The sequence below is a fragment of the Callithrix jacchus genome, chromosome 13 (genome assembly GCF_049354715.1).
Source record: "Callithrix jacchus isolate 240 chromosome 13, calJac240_pri, whole genome shotgun sequence".
NCBI lineage: Eukaryota > Metazoa > Chordata > Mammalia > Primates > Cebidae > Callithrix > Callithrix jacchus.
In genome coordinates this window covers 74,960,866-74,984,442 of record NC_133514.1, presented here as the reverse complement: position 1 = coordinate 74,984,442, position 23,577 = coordinate 74,960,866, and the positions used below count along the sequence as shown (strand labels likewise).

The 23,577-nt window shown below is 37.8% G+C and overlaps 1 protein-coding gene across 31 annotated transcripts in view; it reads left to right on the top strand.

The window, feature by feature from the left end:
• Window positions 1-23,577, top strand: part of TRAPPC8 (trafficking protein particle complex subunit 8) — a 115,361-nt gene that overhangs the window by 62,046 nt on the left and 29,738 nt on the right. For all 31 annotated transcript variants that reach the window (XM_078347952.1, XM_078347949.1, XM_078347942.1 and 28 more), the window contains 7 exons: window positions 3,134-3,358; window positions 4,198-4,306; window positions 6,286-6,480; window positions 6,900-7,030; window positions 9,758-9,832; window positions 10,312-10,438; window positions 13,059-13,213. In XM_078347952.1, the coding sequence (XP_078204078.1) occupies window positions 3,134-3,358; window positions 4,198-4,306; window positions 6,286-6,480; window positions 6,900-7,030; window positions 9,758-9,832; window positions 10,312-10,438; window positions 13,059-13,213 (1,017 nt within the window). The remainder of the gene's footprint in view (window positions 1-3,133; window positions 3,359-4,197; window positions 4,307-6,285; window positions 6,481-6,899; window positions 7,031-9,757; window positions 9,833-10,311; window positions 10,439-13,058; window positions 13,214-23,577) is intronic.

The following is a 23,577-nucleotide window of genomic DNA, read 5'->3' as shown; positions in this document are numbered from 1 at the left end:
AGGTATTGTCCTTTTGTTTCCGTGTTTAGAACTCCTTTGAGTATTTCTTGTAGACCTGGTGTGGTGGTGGCAATTTTCCTTAGCATTTTCTTGTCTGGGAAAGACTATTTTTTCCTTCAATTATGAAGCTTACTTTGGCAGGCAACAAAATTCTTAGCTAGCAGTTTCTTTGTTTTGTTTTTCTTTAAGAAGGGTGAAAACAGGCCCCCAGTCTCTCTTTGTTTGTAAAGTTTCTGCTGAGAAGTCTGTTGTTAGTCTGATAATAAATACTTTGTAGGTTATTTGACCCATTTTGGGGGTGGGGTGCATCAGTTACTAATCCTGAGCAGGCAGAGCTTCCTTATCACGCCCCCCTCAGAGGGCTCACAACCATCAGTTCACGTAGACTTTGTTCTGGGCCCCAGCCAGAGTATACTTCCACCAAAATGGGCTCAGGGCAGAATGTCTTCTTCGAGTACAGAGTAAACATCTTTGCAGTTTGTCTACCTTCTGTTGCCTGGATGCTTCTCTGTATGGAGGGGGAATTGGGCCCTGCCCCTCCTGCATGCCCAGTTTTCATGGGCTCACTTTTTTGTTGTTGTTGTCCAGGCTGGAGAGCAATGGCACCATCTCAGCTCATTGCAGCCTCTGCCTCCTGGGTTCAAGCGATTCTCCTTCCTCAGCCTCTCGAGTAGCTGGGATTATAGGCATGCATTGCTATGTCTGGCTAATTTTGTATTTTTAGTAGAGTTAGGGTTTCTTCATGTTGGTCAGGCTGGTCTTGAATTTCCGACCTCAGGTGATCCACTTGCCTCAGCCTCCCAGAGTGCTAGGATTATAGCTGTGAGCCACCGCACTCGGCCACGGGCTCATTTTTAACTGGGATGGAGCCACCACAAAAAGCATGAAAAGTGCTTTTCCCAAGAACACATCTTCCAGCTCCCAGCAGGGAGAACCTCTGCTGTGTCCACAACAGTGGATGGGGTGGGTGGGAAATGCCTTATGTTCATTTCCAGCCGGTGGGGCTGCCCACTTCAGCAGTTGTTGCTGTGCCTGTATTACCTTTGTCTCAAAGTAGGGCTTTGGCAGGCTGCAGTCCCCCCTTCTCCTATGGGCAGCCTAAGTTAAGGGTTGCATCTCCATGGGTCTTACACCTTCCCTGGGGACTCACTGGTCCCCTATTCTTGCTAATGTCACAGCAGTTGCGATAATGTTAGTGAGAGATCTGGTGGTGCAGTGTTGACTCAAGGGCAGGGATTTCCTGGACAGGGCAGTGATATCTGCTGTCTTAGTTCAGGCCTGAAGGGGAGGGCAGGCATGTCTGTGTGAACTGGCCACCCACATCCTTGTCCCTGAGAAGTTCTCAAATTACCACTGTTAGTAATGTCCTAAGTCATGAGGGCAGAGGGACTCCCCATTAGTTTGATGGTGAACAGATTATCAGAGGGGCGAGGGCCCAAAGAAGTATTCCATTTCCCCTTCCACGGTGTTTTATGTTCCTCAGGGGTTGATCTCTGCCAAAGTCTTGTTGTTTTCATTTTCTGCACTCTAGTTTTTCTTTCCACGGGGCTCTTCAACAGATCCTGGCTGTCTTTTCTCAGTTTTATGTTTGTATTAAGTCCATTCATCAGTTACTTTGATCTTTCTGAGGAGAACTGTCATCTTAGGTGTCCCTAATAAGTGATCTTAAAGAAAAAACTCTCCTTTTAAAAAGATTGATACATAATAGACATACATAGTTTGGGAGTATACGTGATAATTTCATACATTCATATAATTTATAAAGGTCAAATCAGTGTACTTGGGATATCCATCACCTTAGAACCATTCAAATTTTTTCTGTTTTGAAATGTAGATTGTTGTAAACTATACTCACCTGCTGATCTAACACTAGATTTATTTCTTCAATCAAACAATATATGTGTACCCATTAATCAATTTCAATCTCGTTCACCCACTCTCCCTGGCGTTTGGTAACCACCAGTCCACTTCCTATCTTCCTGAAATCTACTTTCTTAGCTCCCACATATGAGGGAGAACATGCAGTATTTGTCTTTCTATGTACCTCTTGATTTTGTACATTGATGACGCTTATTGCCACAAATATTGCATTCTTATTGCAGTACTTACAAGATTTCGGCATTCCTTAGAATTTTCCGTTTTGAACACACATCTGGTATATTATGTTGGTATATTATTAATCTCTTGCTCTTCTTAAGTCCTGCAGTCGATGCACAGAACAACAGGAATGCCCTGACACTTGCCAACAGCACCTTGAAAAGGAGGCTGTGGTGGCACCTGATGCTGGCAAAGACTCCCATCATGTCTTGCCCAGGCAATGTTTACTGTGCTGCTGTCCTGGCCCATGGCTTTGTTTGAACCATGTGAGGCATAACCTTTCAGTGGTCACAACACTAGCCAATGAGTTCTGGCAGGCAGGCAGGCAGGCTGGGATCAGCATGGTTGGTCCAATATATGAATTTTTAATAGGGAAAAATGAAGTTCTTTATATATTATGAGACTTTGTACTGTGGGAATATGGCGTATGTGGCCACAAACATTCAATATAAGTCTAATTGTAGGCAACAAAAAAGTTTGATAAGTGTGTTTGTTGCTTTACTTAATATGAAGAAATTCTTTGATGACACAGCATGCTTCTAGTTAGAGTATGAGAGCATTTTTTTCATCATAATATTAGTGAAATCTAACCATTTTAGATGGTGAAGTCTGTTTGTTGACATATTCCTTGCCTTTTTCCAGAAAGAATTTGAGGTAGATAAATCCAAGTTGAGAGGTAAGCTCTTCCCTCTGAAGTTGACCTTTTGAAAATGTGGCTTAGTGAAGTAGTGGGTAAATGTCAAAACAGTCTGGTCTCCCTTTCCCTCCTTTATGTTTCCTATTCCTCTCTCTCTGTCACACACACACACACACACACACACACACACACACACACACAGGCTCAGGTGACTTAATCTATGAAATATCATTCCATATAGAATTGTGAAGGGATTATCATAATGTTTGATTTTCTTCGTCATCCCAGTCTCCCTTAGTGGAAGAACCAGTTACTAAATTGTATGTGTTTGTGGGTTTTTTTTTTCGTAGTTCAAAGAAATTTGGAGTATAATACATTATTTTGCTTATTTTCTTACAGAAAAAGCATGCTTTACGTTGTTATTGTCAAGCGATGCAAGTTTACAAAGGAAAAGGCTGGTCTCTTGCAGAGGATCACATTAACTTCACTATTGGGCGCCAGTCCTATACTCTTAGACAACTGGATAATGCTGTGTCTGCTTTTAGGCATATTTTAATCAACGAAAGTAAACAATCTGCTGTTCAACAAGGGGCTTTCCTCAGAGAATATCTTTATGTTTACAAGGTAAATGTTTATTTTCAGGAGTGAATGCTTTATTTTCACTAAATGAAATATTTTCACTAAAATGAAATTCACTTCAGGTGAATGCTTTTTCACTAAAACTGTATTTTAGTGAAAAGTATTTATTTATTGCCATATCTTAGGATAGTTTTATTAGAACGCATGTAGTTATCAGTCATAAAAAAGCTGTGGCAGGCTAGGCTTCTTTGCCATAGATCTTGGTTTTAAGTGAGTTCTCTTTACTGTCCTTTGGAGATGGCCATTCTGTGTTCTTTTCCTTGCAAAATATGAGGAGGTATGGATCTGCAGAAAGTAGACAGGCTGTTACGGTGCAGTGCAGAACAATTAACGGGAAGAAGGACTGTTTCACTGAGAGAAGCAGGTAGAACATAAAAAGCATTGTTTTATGGAAAAGGGAAGTTATAAATTTTTCTTCAAGGCCCATAAATAGTGCATATTATAGCTATCCTGCAGAAAATAACTACCCTTAGGGTCTAGACTTTATTAATTTGAAATTGTGTGGGTTAGAATTTTGGCAAATAGGATGCTATAATGAGTCATAAGGAGTAAAATACATACTAAAATAACTTTTGGACGTTTAACATCCAGATAATTAATTAGCTGAGTAACCCTCAGTAAGATTCTTTTGAGGCAGAATAAATATCTGAAGTTTGTTTGAGTTGTAAAATTTTATGACTGATATATTAAAACTAGTAATTATATGTCTTAATATTGTTGCTTAACATGTTTTTACTGCTGTGTGTATTCAGAAGTGAGGAAACGAATAAAAATACAGTTTTCACAAGAACTACTTCTTTTTTTCCCTTTTATATTTCTCTCAGAATGTAAGTCAGCTGTCACCAGATGGTCCTTTACCACAGCTTCCTTTACCATATATTAACAGTTCAGCAACACGGGTGTTTTTTGGCCACGACAGACGACCAGCAGATGGTTAGTAAAGTTTTATTTAGCCTAATTACCTATTGACAGTTAAAAAAACCTTTTTTTTTTTGCTGGGCATGGTGTATAGTTGAATATTTAAAAACGAATAGCTCTATATTATTTATTTTGTCTTGCCACCCAAAGATAACTACTGTTTTGTTTTTCTTTCCAGCTTTAAAAACAATGAAAACAAAACAGTTATAATTACAACAGCTTTTCTCACATAAAGAATGCGTTTGTTATTATATAATTTGATAAACTTTTAATGTTAGTAAGATACTCTATTAAAGTGCTTATAAAGTACTTTATTTTAACATTTACTTTATATATATATAGACTGTTTCCGTCTTTTGCTTATATGAAATCATATTGTGATGGACATCTTTGTAGATAAAATTTGGTTTTTTAACATCTTATTATGGAAATTTTCTAATGTACACAGAAGTAGAGAACAGTTACCAGTGTTCTGCTGTCCTTGTAAGACTTTTTTTAAAATGCAGGATTGTTTCTTTAAGATTAAGCCCTTGGATGGCAATAATGGAACAAAAGTATAAATATATTAAGGCTCTCCATTATCTTACATTAAATAACTCAGAAACAGAAAGTTAAATGCTACATGCTCTTAACTTATAAGTGGTGTTGGAGCAAAATAATTTGTACACATAGACATGAGACTTGGGAGTGAAGGATGAGAAATTACTTATGGGTATAGGTACACTATTTGAGTGATAGCTACACTAAAAACCTAGACTTTGCCAGCAGGAAAATATATCCACATAACAAAACATTACTTGTACCCCCTAAATCTATACAAATAGATTTTAATAATTTCATATAAATACATGTATTTTAAAGCTCTCAATCGATGTTAAACTTTGTAATTTTTTTTTTTTTTTTGAGACGGAGTTTCACTCTTGTTACCCAGGCTGGAATGCAATGGCGCGATCTTGGCTCACCGCAACCTCTGCCTCCTGGGTTCAGGCAATTCTCCTGCCTCAGCCTCCTGAGTAGCTGGGATTACAGGCATGCGCCACCATGCCCAGTTAATTTTTTGTATTTTTTTTAGTAGAGATGGGGTTTCACCATGTTGACCAAGGTGGCCTCGATCTCTTGACCTTGTGATCCACCCGCCTCGGCCTCCCAAAGTGCTGGGATTACAGGTGTGAGCCACTGCGCCCGGCCTTAAACTTTGTAATTTTAAACACTTTATATTTGAATGTAATCAATATGTTAACCCTTGAGATATGATTTTTTTTAATTAATAGCATTGTTTGTAATAGCAAAAGAGTGAAACAACTAGAATTTCTAATAGGGAATTAATTGATGTATTTTCGTATATTCACATAATGGATTCATGCTGCAGTACATGAGAATTCATGCTAATTCTATGTTTTCCACAAGTTGATGCTGAGTGAAGAGTCAATTACAGTATAAGTTTCAAACATACAAACTAATTCTATACATTGTTTTTGTATGTACTCGTGGTAAAATCCTGGATGAAAATTATACACTTTAACTTTGGAATACCTCTAGGAAGAAATGGTGCCAGTGGGGGTGAAGGAAGAGTAGTAAGATTGGGAGGGTTGCAGAGAAGACATTGACTCTTATGTGTGGTGTTTGTTTTATAAAAAATATTTGAGATCATAGGCAAAAGTTGATGTTTGTTAAATTTTAGTATACAATATTTGTTATGTTATAGTCTCCGTGTCTTTTCTGTATGTTTGAAATGTTTTATATAAAAATTGCTTGTGGAAGCTAGGGAAAATATGTTCTTTCACAGTCAGGAGGAAAAAGAGCATCAGTATTATAAGCAAAATCCCAGATAGGCTAGTGTTAATGAGAGGATATTTTTCACTCAATTAGAAGTAGGCAAGAGTGAATGTGTGTGTGTGTGTGTGTGCGTGTGTGTGTGTATTTCTGTACCTTATATGTATTTAAAATACATTTTATTTGAGGGAAAGTCTTCATAAACATGTATTGTTACATAGGTGAAAAACAAGCAGCTACTCATGTAAGTCTCGATCAAGAATATGATTCGGAATCCTCTCAGCAGTGGCGTGAACTTGAGGAACAAGTTGTGTCTGTGGTTAACAAAGGAGTAATTCCATCCAGTTTTCATCCGACACAATACTGTTTGAACAGTTATTCAGATAATTCAAGATTTCCACTTGCAGTTGTAGAAGGTGATATGCTTGAGTTTTTATTTCTGGTTTTTTGTTTGTTTTACTTTCAGCATGATCAAGATAATTTATTGGCACATATTGTTTGTGCTGGGGATGTAAAAATAGATTAGGAACTTGTAATTTACTGAACTGCACTTATAAAACCAAACAATGGGGACTCTGCTACAACTGTGTGCAATGTGAATATAGAAGAGCGAATGGCATTCTTTAGTATAGAGAAATGGGAAAATATTTTTGAGGAGGTGATGTAATATTGCAACTGAATCCTGAATACGTGGACATTTATAAGGTGATAAAGGAAAGTCTAGGTAGAAATGCACAGCTATGAAAGCAAGATGTATTTAGAAAATCGAAGCAGGGAATGAGGTGTGTGATGTTTATTAACCTTATTAATTTAGGCCTTTTTTTAAAAAAAATAGAACCAATTACAGTGGAAGTGGCTTTCAGAAATCCTTTGAAAGTGCCGCTTTTGTTGACTGATTTGTCATTACTTTGGAAGTTTCAACCTAAAGATTTCAGTGGAAAGGATGATGAAGAAGTTAAACAACTAGTAAGTTATTAAAAGGTATTTGTAATTATGTTTCAGTTATAGCCTGACAAATGCTGTAGTAACACTTCAGTTTACTCTGTTCAGTGAGTTACATTTATTTCTTTTTGGCTTATTTTTCCTTAGTTATAAAAATTATGACATATACTTATTTTTGAAAATTGAAAATTTTAAAAAACATAAAGGAATAGAAGTGAAACCCTCGGTCTTTACAGTATATAGAAATAACCACTTTAACATTTCGCTATGTATCTTTCTTTCCAATCATTCTCATTTGTATGTTTTTTCGACATATTTGGGATTCCTTCATAGTATGTAGTTGCTTTTTACATTCTACGCTTTATTGGCATATTCTGATATTAACATGTCTTAATATTTTATTTCTGCCTAATTCATTATATGAGTGATTCATAAGCTAGTTTACTATCTTTGGCAAGTTCCCATTTGTTGACTATCACAATAATTCTGTGGTTCACATTTTTGTGTGTGGCTTTTTATCTTTAGATTATTCTGTGGGGAAGATCCCAGGGCATGAAGGGAGGATTTTAAGGAATGAGTATTTTAGTGCCCTCCTGGTTTCACAGAAGTTCATACCAATGAGCTTCTTACTAAGCAGCATATGGGTTTGAGTGTCTCATCTTTGTGATAGTCAGCAGTGTTACTTAAAAAAAATTTTGTTGATTTGATATTTTAAAAAATGCCATATTACTGTTTTATTTTTTATTTCATTGATTGCTAGTGACGTTGAAACTCTTTGTTTTTCCTCTTTTGTGAATTGCCTATTCAAAACATAATTTGTATTTTTTTCTTTTCCATATCTTGTAATAAGTCCTTTACATATACCTAAAATAGTTAATTTTGAAGCAGAAATGATCTGGTCAAATAGTTTATTAATCCCTATCTGACTATAAATGAAATAACTTGGACAAATACATATAATTTACCTACTAATTTATTAGTTTATTCACCAGTATGTATTACATAACTTGCTTTTTTATACAACCTTGCTAAATGCTTTAATAATGTGGCAAAAAAAAAAAAAAAAATGATTTTGGAACTGGAAAATACCCCAGCATTTTGGTGCTCAAGTGTTTTGATTTTTTAAAGATTGCCTTATTTTAAGTCTTGCTTTGGCCTAGTCATCATAGTGAGACTTCCATCTCTACAAAAAAATTTAAAATTTGCCAGGTGTGACAGTGCACATCTGTAGTCCCAGCTACCTGGGAGGCTGAGGTGGGAGGATTGCTTGAGTCCGAAAGGTTGAGGCTGCAGTGAGCCAAGGTCATGCCATTGTCCAGCCTGGGAGACAGAGCAAAATCTTGTCTCAAAAACAAAAAACAAACAAAGAAAATTAAATAAATAAATAAGTCTTGCTGGTTAAATTTATTGAAGATATTTTGTGTTATTTATAATCATTGTTGATAATTTGAATGACTGAGATTTCTCAGGCTGTACCTATCCTGTCTTGAATTTTAGCAAACTCTGCATTTTTTCTAAAGTTTTGGAAGCCTGAATACTGATTAGAAGAGTATGGCTGAGTGTGGTGGCTCACACCTGTAATCCCAGCACTTTGGGAGGCCAAGGTGGGCAGATCATGACGTTAAGGAATTCTGGCCAACATGACAAAACCCTGTCTCTACTGAAAATAAAAAAAATTGGCTGGGTGTGGTGGTGGGTACCTGTAGTCCCAGCTACCTGGGAGGCTGAAGCAGAAGAATCGCTTGAACCCAGGAGGTGGAGGTTGCAGTGAGCTGAGATCATGCCACTGCCCTCCAGCCTGGGTGACAGAGCAAGACTTCCGTCTCAAAAGAAAAAAAAAAAGTACAAGCAATTAAACTTGGAAATGTTTTTTTTTAAAACATTTATTAGCTTTTTAAAGTATATTAGTCTGTTCATTATGGGAGATTTTTAAAGGAGATTTAAAGATAAGTGAACATTTTCATTTTATGTGATGAAGTATTTCTTAAAAAATACTCTTTTTTTCTATAAATTTCAAACTCTTTGGATTTCTTCATGACTAAGAAATGAAGAAGTGGACTAAGATGGCAATGGACTAAGATGCTTAACTGGAATTTAGGGAGACATAATTTTGGTTTCTTGTGTTAAATAATGTCATGGTAAAAGTGTAATAGTGTTCATGAGGATCAGGTTTATCTCCAGTATAAGCCAGTTAACTCTTCTTTGCAACATGACAAGACAAATGTCGTTGCTTTGGGGAAAACAGGCCTTTCCCCCCTCTCTCCTACTGCTCTTATTGTTCACCTGTCTTTCTCTATCATGCTTAGCCCACCATTACCTTTTCTATGTAACTGATGAATTTTGCAAAAGAGTCTGGTCAGAGCAAAAGAAGAAATTTGCTCTTATTGTAAAATTAAATTAAATGACCATTTTGGCCATTGTTGCCTATGAGCAGCTGGGTATTTTCTCCAGGGGTTTTTTATTGTCTTGGTGGAGATATCTTCAATAGGCTCCCCGCCCCAACCCCGGGTTTTGAAACAGAGTTTTGCTCTGTCACCCAGGCTGGAGTGCATATGTTGAGGGCCTACTACAGCCTGGGTTTACTCTAGGTGTGGAAATAAAAACACTCTGTGTAGAGCTTAGCATGTGGTAAAAAAAACCTAGTAAATGCAGACTTTAATGCTGTTGTTTTGGAGTATTGATATATATGGGAGTGTTAATAATCTGCTTTTTGATCATTAGACTGTATGTTTTATGAAATTTATTTTTTAGGTTACAAGTGAACCTGAAATGATTGGAACTGAAGTTATTTCAGAATTCTTAATTAATGGTGAAGAATCAAAAGTGGTAATTATTTTATCATTTCTCTGCTTTATGCCTTTCTGAAAGTAAGATGAAAACAAATTTTAAAATCATCTTCACTTATTCAGTTTATATTCTAATTTTCATAAGAACTAAAATTTGGAAGATTAGGAAACAGGAATTACTCAGGAGGAAATTGGTGGTTTGTAGTGGTCTTTGATTCATTAGTTTCCTGAGAAGCCTGTTGAATGGTTTTTGCTTTCTTCTTGATGTCAGTGTGGTAATTTCACCTGATATTTAGTTGGCCACACTATTTTGCTTTTTATGAAAAGTGATTATTGAGGATTTAGGCCTATAATTGTTAAATTTAGAGATTTTATTTTGAAGAAGATGCTTTTCATAAATTAATTGGCATTTTAAAGTTTGGGTCATAAGTTTATGTTTTTGCAACATTATAGAATTAGGCATTGTGCTATTTAAGATATTATGAAAGCATAATAAGAGTGACTTAAATATCTCCACAGGCAAGACTAAAGCTCTTTCCCCATCACATAGGGGAGCTGCATATTCTGGGAGTTGTTTATAATCTTGGCACTATTCAGGGCTCTGTGACAGTAGATGGCATTGGTGCTCTTCCCGGATGTCACACAGGTAAAGGCTATAGCATTGGTAAACAATTAGAAAACTTGCTTAAATCATTCCATAGAAAAAAAAAATGAGCAATAATGAGGTATTTTCTAATTAGGTTTACTGTACCTTTACGTAAAGGCATTTAGCCAGTTGTAAGAATGACAAATTTAGATTATTTTAATCTCTAACATAGTGTCAAAAATAAACAACTTGATTCCCTTCTGATATATTTTCTTTTGATAATTTTTAGACTGTATGTATTTTTTTCTGTTATTGATGCAAATTTAGTAAATTCTAACTAAGTAAATTTTAACCGTTGATTGTCTGCTGCCAATTTAAAACCATATTAGTATGTTCTATTTTTTGAATATTTCCTTTTTATAAATCATGGAACAGATTAAAGAGCTGTGTTTTCACATCATTGGATATTAAATATCTTAAAGTTCTATCTTCTGTCTTGAAAAAAAGCATAGGGTTTTAGTGTTAATCTCATATTCTTGGTGCACTATACAGTATGTTCTACACATACTACAAGATATATGTATTTAACATAGTTTTCTTTGTTTTTTTAAACTCAGGGAACCCTTCAAGATTTAACATTACCATGTAATTACTATATATAGTTATTTGAGTTTAAGTTGACAAGATGCTAGGAGAGGGAGTTTACCATGAAACTTCTTATTTCTGGGTCTTCATTTTAATATATGTCTTATTTTATAGCAAATTAAGTTGAATAGTCATGGACAAACATGAATTTAGCATTTACAAAAGCTAATTATTAATATTGAGAAACTGGGAACACTTGGAAAATTTGTTGGTTCTTTTAACTTTCAATTAAATATACTTGCCTGGATACCTAGGAAAATTCAGTACATCATTTAAGAAAAATGAGTGAAATGAATTCACAGAAACTAAAGAAATTTTACTAAACCAAACAATTTGCACTAAAATTGAGTAAGGTATTCTTCATTTTAGTACTATATTTGTATTTTTGGTTGACAAGTACCAGACAAAGTTTGTTTATAAATTAGCTTGCTAATTTATTGCATTTTTAAACCAAGATAACTGGATATTAAGAGCTTTTTGAATCTCCTTTTTTTTTTTTTTTTTTTTTTTGAGATGGAGTTTTATTCTTGTTACCTAGGCTGGAGTGCAATGGCATGATCTCGGCTCACTGCAACCTCCACCTCCTGGGTTCAAGCAATTCTCCTGCCTCAGCCTCCCGAGTAGCTGGGACTACAGGCTCGCGCCACCATGCCCAGCTAATTTTTGTATATTTAGTAGAGACAGGGTTTCATCATGTTGACCAGGATGGTCTCGATCTCTTGACCTCGTGATCCACCCACCTCGGCCTCCCAAAGTCCTGGGATTATAGGCGTGAGCCACCACGCCCGGCCTGAATCTCCTTTCTTTTCCCACTTGTATATAACTAGGATCTTAATCTAGAAGTACAAAGGTATGATTGTCGGTAAAATACAGGTAGTTGTTTCATTTAAGGCACCAAATATATGCATTAAAATAATTTATATGTGGCTGGGTGGGTGCAGTGGCTCAACCCTGTAATCCCAGAACTTTGGGAGGCTGAGGAAGGTGGAGCACCTAAGGTCAGGAGATTGAAACCAGCCTGACCAACATGGAGAAACTCTGTCCCTACTAAAAATGCAAAAATTAGCTAGACATGGTGGCATGCCTGTAATCCCAGCTACTAGGGAGGCTAAGGCAAGAGAATCGCTTGAAATCTGGAGCTAGAGGTTGTGATTAGCTCAGATCACGCCATTGCACTCTAGCCTGGGCAACAAGAGTGTCTGAAAAATAAATAAATAATTTATATATTATTGTATAACAATGGGAAGAGACTTCAATTAACTGTTAAAATCATATCTTCTAAGCAGACTTTTCATGATTTAGTGTAGCTCATTATTATGTAAAATGCTAATAAGGATTTGGGTCACAAGAAGTGTGGGAATCAATACATTTTATATCTGATTTGAGACCATTGCAGTGATCTTCAGCACATAAAAGGCTTTAAGTAGTCCTGCAAGAAAGGCAGTTATATACTCTAGCTTTTTTCACACATAGATGCACTACATAGATGCTTTGGGGAAAAATCTCACATGAATATTAAATAAGTTTAACTTTGAGAAAACTAACCATACTATATTTAATTTTCTTCATGCAGTCTCTTGAGAAGATTCAGTTGTTTATATTCCAGAGATAATTCAAATTAGTATATATATTTGAATATGACTAAAAGTAAAAAGTTGACCTTTTCATTGTTTTCCACTTCTTTTCTTTGTGAATAGATATCCCTAAATTAAATTGCTGGGCCTAAGGTAGTTATTCTCTCAGGTTTTGTTAGCTAATAGGCATACGGTTAAATACAGATTTCAGAGGACTTCCTATTAAGTAATGTGTAGTCTTAGCAAAGTAAATCTAAAACCAAGTGAGAAATTAAGTAGCATACCTTAGTTGGTGTTAAACATGGAATGAAAATATACTAAATTCTTTGATTAATCATGTTAATCCAAATTGTCTAGACATTTTCTGGAAATAACCTGAAATGGTATTCACATATTCAAGTCAAATTGATGTCAATTAATATACTGAATTATTTTATGGCATTGATTATTTTTTATTTTAGGAAAATATTCCTTGAGTATGTCAGTCCGAGGGAAACAGGATTTAGAAATTCAAGGTCCTCGACTTAACAACACAAAAGAAGAGAAAACATCTGTTAAATATGGCCCTGATCGACGTTTAGATCCCATAATCACAGAAGAAATGCCACTGTTGGAGGTATTTCACTTTTTAAATTTCATGGAATTAATTTATCTATATGAGCAGATATTCTGAGTAAATTAATTTTAGGCTCTTAGGGTTTTGTTATTATTACATTGAATTATTTTAAATTAAGCTAGTGTTAAATATATTTAATTCACAATGTAAGGCAATCATGCAAATTGCCATTAAGTCATAGCTAGATTATAAAATATAACTCTCAAAATCTTAATGGAAAATGGGAAAAATACTTCTGAAAATACTTCTGATGATAAGATCAGTGACTTTTTCATAATTTATAAAAAATTTGTAAATAAATGCTTATAAAAAATGTAAGCAACATATGTAGAAGTATATGAATAAAAAGCAGTATTTCTTCCCCTTATCTTCACCTTCTTATCCCATCCTATCCTACTTTTATACCAGACAAATTAAAAGTTGCAAAAGATAAAAACTGTTGCTAGGTAGCATAGCCAGAGAAAGAGAAAATGTATTATTTAGTTGAAGGACCTTGGAATATCTCATGGATACTAAAGTATAGAACGAGAAGTGGCAGAAGCTCTAGGGAATTTAAGAGCAAATATTTTTAATCCTCTAGAAGCCATTGTTTTTGATATAACTCCAGTCCAGCAATTTTCAGTCTTTGTGCCACTTCAAATTTCAGTTTTCTGCAAGAAAGATGTAGTCCACTTTGGATCAAGCTTCTACCTGAGGAGCAGGGCAAAAGTGGTAGGGCCATGTAATGAAAGGGTGAATACCAGAAAGAGGCCCTTCCTCCCACATCCTCAAGTTATTCTAGTAGGGGGTTTACAAGGATTGCACCCTACCTCCAAAAAGTGCCGGTGATACCAAATGGCTGTTTATCTTTTCAGACCTTTCAGTGTGCACTTATATGTAGTTTTAATAATTGTAGATGGACTCATACTATACATGTTTTATCCTGTACTTGCTTTTTAATAACTTTTTAACCATTGCATGTGGTATTCTTTTATTTGGATGAACTGTAATATATTTTCATGCTCTTAATGCATGTGCTTCTAGTTTTTCATCAGTACAGACAATTCTGCAGTAAATATTATTATGTATATATTTTGTCCATGTTCTAGATTTGACTAGACTTTAGAAATGGAATTACTGGGTGGAGAGATATTTAAATTTTGCAGTATACTACAAAATAACCCTCAGCAAAGCTATAGTAAATTGCACTTAAAATTCTTCAGATTGAGAGTGCCGGTTGCCTCACGTCTGTGCCATTCTGGATAGGATCCGTTTTTGTTTTTCAACGTTTGCAAATCAGATTCTGCTAACTTTATGACCTTGTTTTATTTATATTTCTCTGATAACTGTTAGGGTTAATCAGTGTTTTTTGTTCATATGATTTTTTCTCCCTCTATGTGTCCATATGATTGCCTGCTCATACTTTTTTTTTTTTTGAGATGGAGTCTCGCTCTGTCGCCCAGGTGACAAGATGTGTCGCCAGTCCAGCAGCATGATCTTGGCTCCCTGCAACCTCTGCCTCCCAGGTTCAAGTGATTCTCCTGCCTCAGCTTCCTGGGTAGCTGGGACTACAGACGTGTGCCACTACCCCCCACTAATTTTTTGTATTTTTAGTAGAGATGAGGTTTCACTGTGATAGTCAGGATGGTCTCAATCTCCTGATTTTGTGATCCACCCACCTTGGCCTCCCAAAGTGCTGGGAAATCTTTTAATTTTTTTGTTTTTTTGTTTTTTTGAGAAGGAGTCTCGCTCTGTTGCCAGGCTGGAGTGCAGTGGTGTGATCTTGGCTCACTGCAACCTCTGCTTCCTGGGTTCAAGCGATTCTCCTTCCTAAGCCTCCCAAGTAGTTGGAACTACAGGTGCATACCATACCCTGCTAATTTTTGTATTTTTGGTAGAGATGGAGTTTCACCACATTGGTCAGGATGGTCTCGATCTCTTGGCCTCGTGATCCACCCGCTTCAGCCTCCCAAAGTGCTGGGATTATAGGCGTGAGCCTCTACACCCAGCCTTTTTCTTCTTATATTTTTCTTATATTTGTGCCATTTTGGTCCAAGCTTTTCAAGTTCACACAATAATAATTTTGATTAGAATTGTGTAAGTAAAGCATAGGAGTTAAAAGGCTGATGATGAAATGAGTTAGGATTCAAATGTTATTTTAGGGCTATTCACCATTATTGTTTAAAAGTCATGAACTAATGAACATTTTGTTTAGAATTATGTATATAAAAATTTGTTAGAGCTTACTTTCAGATGGGAAGATTCTGATCTGTGTGGTTAATGTTGTCAAAATAAATCACTGTAAAATGTACTGTTTTTAAATGATTCTGCTAACTTATGATTTTTTCTTTCTGCACCACCCACCCTCCCTCCCCCCCCCCCCCCCGAGACAGGATTGCTCTGTCACCCAGGCTGAAGTGCAGTGGCATGATCTCTGATCACTGCAGACTTGACTTCCTGGGCTCAAGTGATCTACCTGAATAGGTGGTACTACAGGTGCATGCCACGACACCTGGCTAATTTGTTTGTGTTTTTTGTAGAGACAGGGTTTCACTGTGTTGCCCAGGCTGGTCTCAAACTCCTAAGCCCAAGCGATCCACCCACCCCCATGGCCTCCCAAAGTGCTGCAGTTATAGGCATGAGCAATTGTGCCCAGCACCTATGATTTTCAATAAGCCATATAATTTAAATATTCTTGAGTTATTAAGATTTTTATTTTTTTATTTTTTATTGGATTTTAGGTTTTAGGGTACATGAGCAGAGCATGCAAGACAGTTGCGTAGGTACACACATGGCAGTGTGCTTTGCTTTTCTTCTCCCCTTCACCCACATTTGGCATTTCTCCCCAGGCTATCCCTCCCCACCTCCCCCTCCCACTGGCCCTCCCCTTTTCCCCCCAATAGACCCCAGTGTTTAGCACTCCCCTTTCTGTGTCCATGTGTTCTCATTTTTCATCACCCACCTATGAGTGAGAATATGCGGTGTTTCATTTTCTGTTCTTGTGTCAGTTTGCTGAGGATGCTGTTCTCCAGATTCATCCATGTCCCTACAAACGACACAAACTCATCATTTCTGATTGCTGCATAATATTCCATGGTATATATGTGCCACATTTTTCCAATCCAGTCTATTATCAATGGGCATTTGGGTTGATTCCAGGTCTTTGCTATTGTAAAGAGTGCTTCAATGAACATTCGTGTACATGTGTCCTTATAGTAGAACGATTTATAATCTTTTGGATATATACCCAGTAATGGGATTGCTGGGTCAAATGGAATTTCTATTTCTAAGGCCTTGAGGAATCGCCACACTATCTTCCACAATGGTTGAACTAATTTACACTCCCACCAACAGTGTAGAAGTGTTCCTTTTTCTCCACATCCTCTCCAGCATCTGTTGTCTCCAGATTTTTTAATGATCGCCATTCTAACTGGCGTGAGATGGTATCTCAATGTGGTTTTGATTTGCATCTCTCTGATGACCAGTGACGATGAGCATTTTTTCATATGATTGTTGGCCTCATATATGTCTTCTTTCGTAAAGTATCTGTTCATATCCTTTGCCCACTTTTGAATGGGCTTGTTTGTTTTTTTCCTGTAAATCTGTTTGAGTTCTTTGTAAATTCTGGATATCAGCCCTTTGTCAGATGGGTAGACTGTGAAAATTTTTTCCCATTCTGTTGGTTGCCGATCCACTCTAGTGACTGTTTCTTTTGCCGTGCAGAAGCTGTGGAGTTTCATTAGGTCCCATTTGTCTATTTTGGCTTTTGTTGCCAATGCTTTTTGTTCATGAAGTCCTTGCCTACTCCTATGTCCTGGATAGTTTTGCCTAGATTTCCTTCTAGGGTTTTTATGGTGCCAGGTCTTATGTTTAAGTCTTTAATCCATCTGGAGTTAATTTTAGTGTAAGGTGTCAGGAAGGGGTCCAGTTTCTTCTTTCTGCACATGGCTAGCCAGTTTTCCCAACACCATTTGTTAAACAGGGAATCCTTTCCCCATTGCTTGTTTTTGTCAGGTTTATCAAAGATTGTATAGTTGTATGTATGTTGTGTTGCCTCCGGTGCCTCTGTTTTGTTCCATTGGTCTATATCTCTGTTTTGGTACCAGTACCATGCTGTTTTGATTACTGTAGCCTTGTAGTATAGTTTGAAATCCGGTAGTGTGATGCCCCCCGCTGTGTTCTTTTTGCTTAGAATTGACTTGGCTATGCGGGCTCTCTTTTGGTTCCATATGAAGTTCATGGTGGTTTTTTCCAGTTCTGTGAAGAAAGTCAATGGTAGCTTGATGGGGATAGCGTTGATTCTGTAAATTACTTTGGGCAGTATAGCCATTTTCACGATATTAATTCTTCCTAACCATGAACATGGAATGTTTCTCCATCTGTTTGTGTCCTCTCTGATTTCATTGAGCAGTGGTTTGTAGTTCTCCTTGAAGAGGTCTCTTACGTTCCTTGTGAGTTGTATTCCAAGGTATTTTATTCTTTGTGTAGCAGTTGCGAATGGCAGTTCGTTCTTGATTTGGCTTTCTTTAAGTCTGTTATTGGTGTAGACGAATGCTTGTGATTTTTGCACATTGATTTTATATCCTGAGACTTTGCTGAAGTTGCTTATCAGTTTCAGGAGTTTTTGGGCTGAGGCGATGGGGTCTTCTAGGTATACTATCATGTCGTCTGCAAATAGAGACAATTTGGCTTCCACCTTTCCTATTTGAATACCCTTTATTTCTTTTTCTTGCCTGATTGCTCTGGCTAGAACTTCCAGTACTATATTGAATAGGAGTGGTGAAAGAGGGCATCCTTGTCTAGTGCCAGATTTCAAAGGGAATGCTTCCAGTTTTTGCCCATTCAGTATGATATTGGCTGTTGGTTTGTCATAAATAGCTTTTATTACTTTGAGATACGTTCCATCGATACTGAGTTTATTGAGGGTTTTTAGCATAAAGGGCTGTTGAATTTTGTCAAATGCCTTCTCTGCGTCAATTGAGATAATCATGTGGTTTTTGTTTTTGGTTCTGTTTATGTGGTGAATTACGTTGATAGACTTGCATATGTTGAACCAGCCTTGCATCCCCGGGATGAATCCTACTTGATCATGATGAATAAGTTTTTTGATTTGCTGTTGCAATCGGCTTGCCAATATTTTATTGAAGATTTTTGCATCTATGTTCATCATGGATATTGGCCTGAAGTTTTCTTTTCTCGTTGGGTCTCTGCCGGGTTTTGGTATCAGAATGATGTTGGTCTCATAAAATGATTTGGGAAGGATTCCCTCTTTTTGGATTGTTTGAAATAGTTTTAGAAGGAATGGTACCAGCTCCTCCTTGTGTGTCTGGTAGAATTCGGCTGTGAACCCGTCTGGACCTGGGCTTTTTTTGTGTGGTAGGCTCTTAATTGCTGCCTCAACTTCTGACCTTGTTATTGGTCTATTCATAGTTTCAGCTTCCTCCTGGTTTAGGCTTGGGAGGACACAGGAGTCCAGGAATTTATCCATTTCTTCCAGGTTTACTAGTTTATGCGCATAGAGTTGTTTGTAATATTCTCTGATGATGGTCTGAATTTCTGTGGAATCTGTGGTGATTTCCCCTTTATCATTTTTTATTGCATCTATTTGGTTGTTCTCTCTTTTATTTTTAATCAATCTGGCTAATGGTCTGTCTATTTTGTTGATCTTTTCAAAAAACCAGCTCTTGGATTTATTGATTTTTTTGAAGGGTTTTTCGTGTCTCAATCTCCTTCAGCTCAACTCTGATCTTAGTTATTTCTTGTCTTCTGCTGGGTTTTGAGTTTTTTTCATCTTGCTCCTCTAGCTCTTTCAATTTTGACGATAGGGTGTCAATTTTGGATCTCTCCATTCTCCTCATATGGGCACTTATTGCTATATACTTTCCTCTAGAGACTGCTTTAAATGTGTCCCAGAGGTTCTGGCATGTTGTGTCTTTGTTCTCATTGGTTTCGAAGAACTTCTTTATTTCTGCCTTCATTTCATTGTTTACCCAGTCAACATTCAAGAGCCAGTTGTTCAGTTTCCATGAAGCTGTGTGGTTCTGGGTTGGTTTCTGAATTCTGAGTTCTAACTTGATTGCACTATGGTCTGAGAGGCTGTTTGTAATGATTTCAGTTGTTTTGCATTTGTTGAGCAGTGCTTTACTTCCAATTATGTGGTCAATTTTAGAGTAGGTGTGATGTGGTGCTGAGAAGAATGTATATTCTGTGGATTTGGGGTGGAGAGTTCTGTAAATGTCTATCAGGTTTGCTTGCTCCAGGTCTGAGTTCAAGCCCTGGATATCCTTGTTGATTTTCTATCTGGTTGATCTGTCTAGTATTGACAGTGGAGTGTTCAAGTCTCCCACTATTATTGTGTGGGAGTCTAAGTCTCTTTGTAAGTCATTAAGAACTTGCCTTATGTATCTGGGTGCTCCTGCATTGGGTCCATATATGTTTAGGATCGTTAGCTCTTCTTGTTGTATCGATCCTTTTACCATTATGTAATGGCCTTCTTTGTCTCTTTTGATCTTTGTTGCTTTAAAGTCTATTTTATCAGAGATGAGAATTGCAACTCCTGCTTTTTTTTGCTTTCCGTTTGCTTGGTAAATCTTCCTCCATCCCTTTATTTTGAGCCTTTGTGTATCCTTGCATGTGAGATGGGTTTCCTGGATACAGCACACTGATGGGTTTTGGATTTTTATCCAATTTGCCAGTCTGTGTCTTTTGATTGGTGCATTTAGTCCATTTACATTTAGGGTTAATATTGTTATGTGTGAATTTGATACTGCCATTTTGATGCTAAGTGGCTGTTTTGCCCGTTAGTTGTTGTAGATTCTTCATTATGTTGATGCTCTTTAGCATTCAGTGTGATTTTGGAATGGCTGGTACTGGTTGATCCTTTCTATGTGTAGTGCCTCTTTTAGGAGCTCTTGTAAAGCAGGCCTGGTGGTGACAAAATCTCTGAGTACTTGCTTGTTCGCAAAGGATTTTATTTTTCCTTCACTTCTGAAGCTCAGTTTGGCTGGATATGAAATTCTGGGTTGAAAGTTCTTTTCTTTAAGAATGTTGAATATTGGCCCCCACTCTCTTTTGGCTTGTAATGTTTCTGCTGAGAGATCTGCTGTGAGTCTAATGGGCTTCCCTTTGTGGGTGACCCAACCTTTCTCTCTGGCTGCCCTTAGTATTTTCTCCTTTATTTCAACCCTGTTGAATCTAACGATTATGTGCCTTGGGGTTGCTCTTCTTGTGGAGTATCTTTGTGGTGTTCTCTGTATTTCCTGCAATTGAGTGTTGGCCTGTCTTGCTAGGTGGGGGAAGTTTTCCTGGATGATGTCCTGAAGAGTATTTTCCAGCTTGGATTCATTCTCTTCGTCCCCTTCTGGTACACCTATCAAACGTAGGATAGGTCTTTTCACATAGTCCCACATTTCTTGGAGACTTTGTTCATTCCTTTTTGCGCTTTTTTCTCCAATCTTGGTGTCTCGTTTTATTTCATTGAGTTGGTCTTCGACTTCAGATATTCTTTCTTCTGCTTGGTCAATTCGGCTATTGAAACTTGTGCATGCTTCGCGAAGTTCTCGTGTTGTGTTTTTCAGCTCCTTTAATTCATTCATATTCCTCTCTAAGTTATCCATTCTTGTTATCATTTCCTCGAATCTTTTTTCAAATCTTTTTTCAAGGTTCTTAGTTTCTTTGCATTGATTTAATACATGATCTTTTAGCTCACAGAAGTTTCTCATTATCCATCTTCTGAAGTCTAATTCCGTCATTTCGTCACAGTCATTCTCCGTCCAGCTTTGTTCCCTTGTTGGGGAGGAGTTTTGGTCCTTTCTAGGAGGCTAGGTGTTCTGGTTTCGGGTGTTTTCCTCCTTTTTGCGCTGGTTTCTTCCCATCTTTGTGGATTTGTCCGCTGGTCGTCTGCATAGTTGCTGACTTTTCGATTGGGTCTCTGAGTGGACACCCAGAATGTTGATGATGAAGTATTTCTGTTGCTTGGTTTTCCTTCTACCAGTCTAGCCCCTTCGCTGTACGACTGCTGAGGTTCGCTCCAGACCCTGCTTGTCTGGGGTGCACCTCTAGCTGCTGTGGCACAGCGAGGGATGCTACCAGTTTCTTTTTCTGCTATCTTTGTCCCAGGATGATGCCTGCCTAATGTCAGTCTTTTGGATATAGAGGGGTCAGGGAGCTGCTTGAGGAGACAGTTTGTACTTTATAGGGGCTTAATTGCTGAGCTGTGAGCTCTGTTGTTCGTTCAGGGCTGTTAGGCTGCTATGTTTGATTCTGCTGCAACAGAGCTCATTAAAAAAACCCTTTTTTTTTTCTCAGATGCTCTGTGTTGAGGGGTTTGGGCTTTATTTTTGGATGTCCATTGAGGTCCTGCCCAGCTAGGACGCAGACTAGCCACTGTTTGCCTGCCGAGGCTCCACCCTGCTGTCGTGAGGCTCGCCCTGGCTCCGCTGGTCTGCTGTGTTCTCCGCCATGCCCTGCGGCGGAGTCTCTCTGTTGTAGCGGGTTGCCTCGGCAAGGGCAGGCTGCGTCAGCAGTGGGCGTGTAGGGACAGGTTGCCTCGGCAACGGCTGGCTGCGTCAGCAATGGGCGTGTATCTCAGTTGGGGCGGGTTGCCTCGGTAATGGTGGACGCCCCTCCCCCACAGAGCGTCTCGGGCCGTCTGCACGGGGCTTGTTTGAAATCGTGGTTCTGTCCGTCCCACTGGGTCCCCCCTAACGCTCTGTCTCTGCAATCCCCTGGGCTGGCCCACTGTCCAAGTCTAGCTCAGTCTCAAGTCCAGCCCTCTCACGTCTCTGGTTGCCGGTTCAACAGGGCACCCGGACAAGCGCACCCTGTGGGGAGCGCTGGGCAGGGCCGGCCGCCGCCACCCCAGCTGCCGGCTTCGCCAGGCGGAGGTTCTGCCTGGCATCCCGCGTCTCCTCTTCACTTGGGAATTTCCCCTTCCGTGGGCAACAAAGATCAGTCTGGAAATGCAGCTCAGACTCACCTCTCCGTGGACACAACGCAAGCTCCAATCCTGGGTTGTTCTCACAGCGCCATCTTGAGTCGGTCTCCTCAGTTATTAAGATTTTTAAGTGTACAAATGGTTTTTAAATGTAGTGCTTCTCAAATAAAATATTCTTATGAATAGAGTTTTACTTTTAGATTGTCTAAGCCTCATCCCTAATTATCTGGTCTTCATTTTCTAAGTGAAATTTTTTTTGCTTAGAAAACGAGGAAGCTTAAACCAGATAATATCTTGGATTCTTTACTCTGTTGATCTTTATATTTACATTCATCTGGTTTTTGATATTGCTGTATTTAAGTTTGCTTCTTGCATATCACAGTTTTGGAAAAGTTTTGTTATAGATGCAGTTGTTGAAGAGGGTATTTTAGAGCAGAGGGCCTCTTGTTCTGCATAATAACAAAAACGGTGTTTGTTTGATGAAACAAAGCCTGTAAAGTGAAGAACAAAAAAATCAGTAGATCCATAACCTAAACATTTTACCTTAATTTAAAACATACAGGTATACATTTATTCACCATTTCTGGGGTGATGGATTTAGAGCAGAGACCTTTCCTATGAATGTTGGTATGGGTTTCCTGATAAGAGTTTCATCTTGTCTTTCATGCATTAAACTACATCCATAAGTTGCACCTTAAGTTTCCAGTTTTGGTTTCTTCGGAATGAGAATCTAGATGGTTTGTCAAGTAATCTAAATACAATGTATGTCTAGATTTTTATCTGCAGATAAAAGCTATACTTTCAGCTATAGATGAAAGCGGTTTACACAATATTTAATTTATGTAAACAAGTTTGGAAAGAGAGAGTGACTCTTGAAAGGAGAATATGATGGGCATTTTAGAAAGCGATTTTAAAGCCACTGATGTTCAGTTCCGTAAATATTACTCAGTATTTTCTAGTGAGAGAATAGAGAGGTTGGTTAATTCAACAAGGTAGTATGATAGAAGTCAGCTAATAGACTTAACAGCTAATATAGCATACTGAAAGCAAACATTGATCTATGGGCGCTATATATACTTACTAGAAATTGTGGATTAGGAATATTTTATTCTTCAGTTCTGTTGGAGAAAATGATCCCACTCTATATCTTTATTTTTTTAATACAATTGTTTCTGTTAGGAATAGTTTTAACAGGTAGAGAAGTAGAGAGAAGAGCAAACTCCTTTAATATCTCACTGCACAAGCACTGTTATATATATGTACCATTCAGCTAGACCATTTGATTTGTGTCTGTCATTTTCTGTTACAGATAAAGCCTCAATGAATAACCCTAAGCCTGTCATTTTGTCCTCACACACGTATCTCTTTAGGATAAATTGGAAGTGAGATAGTGAGTTCTTGGTCTTGTTTCCCATTTACATTTGAAACTATCACAAATATCAGCTGTTTA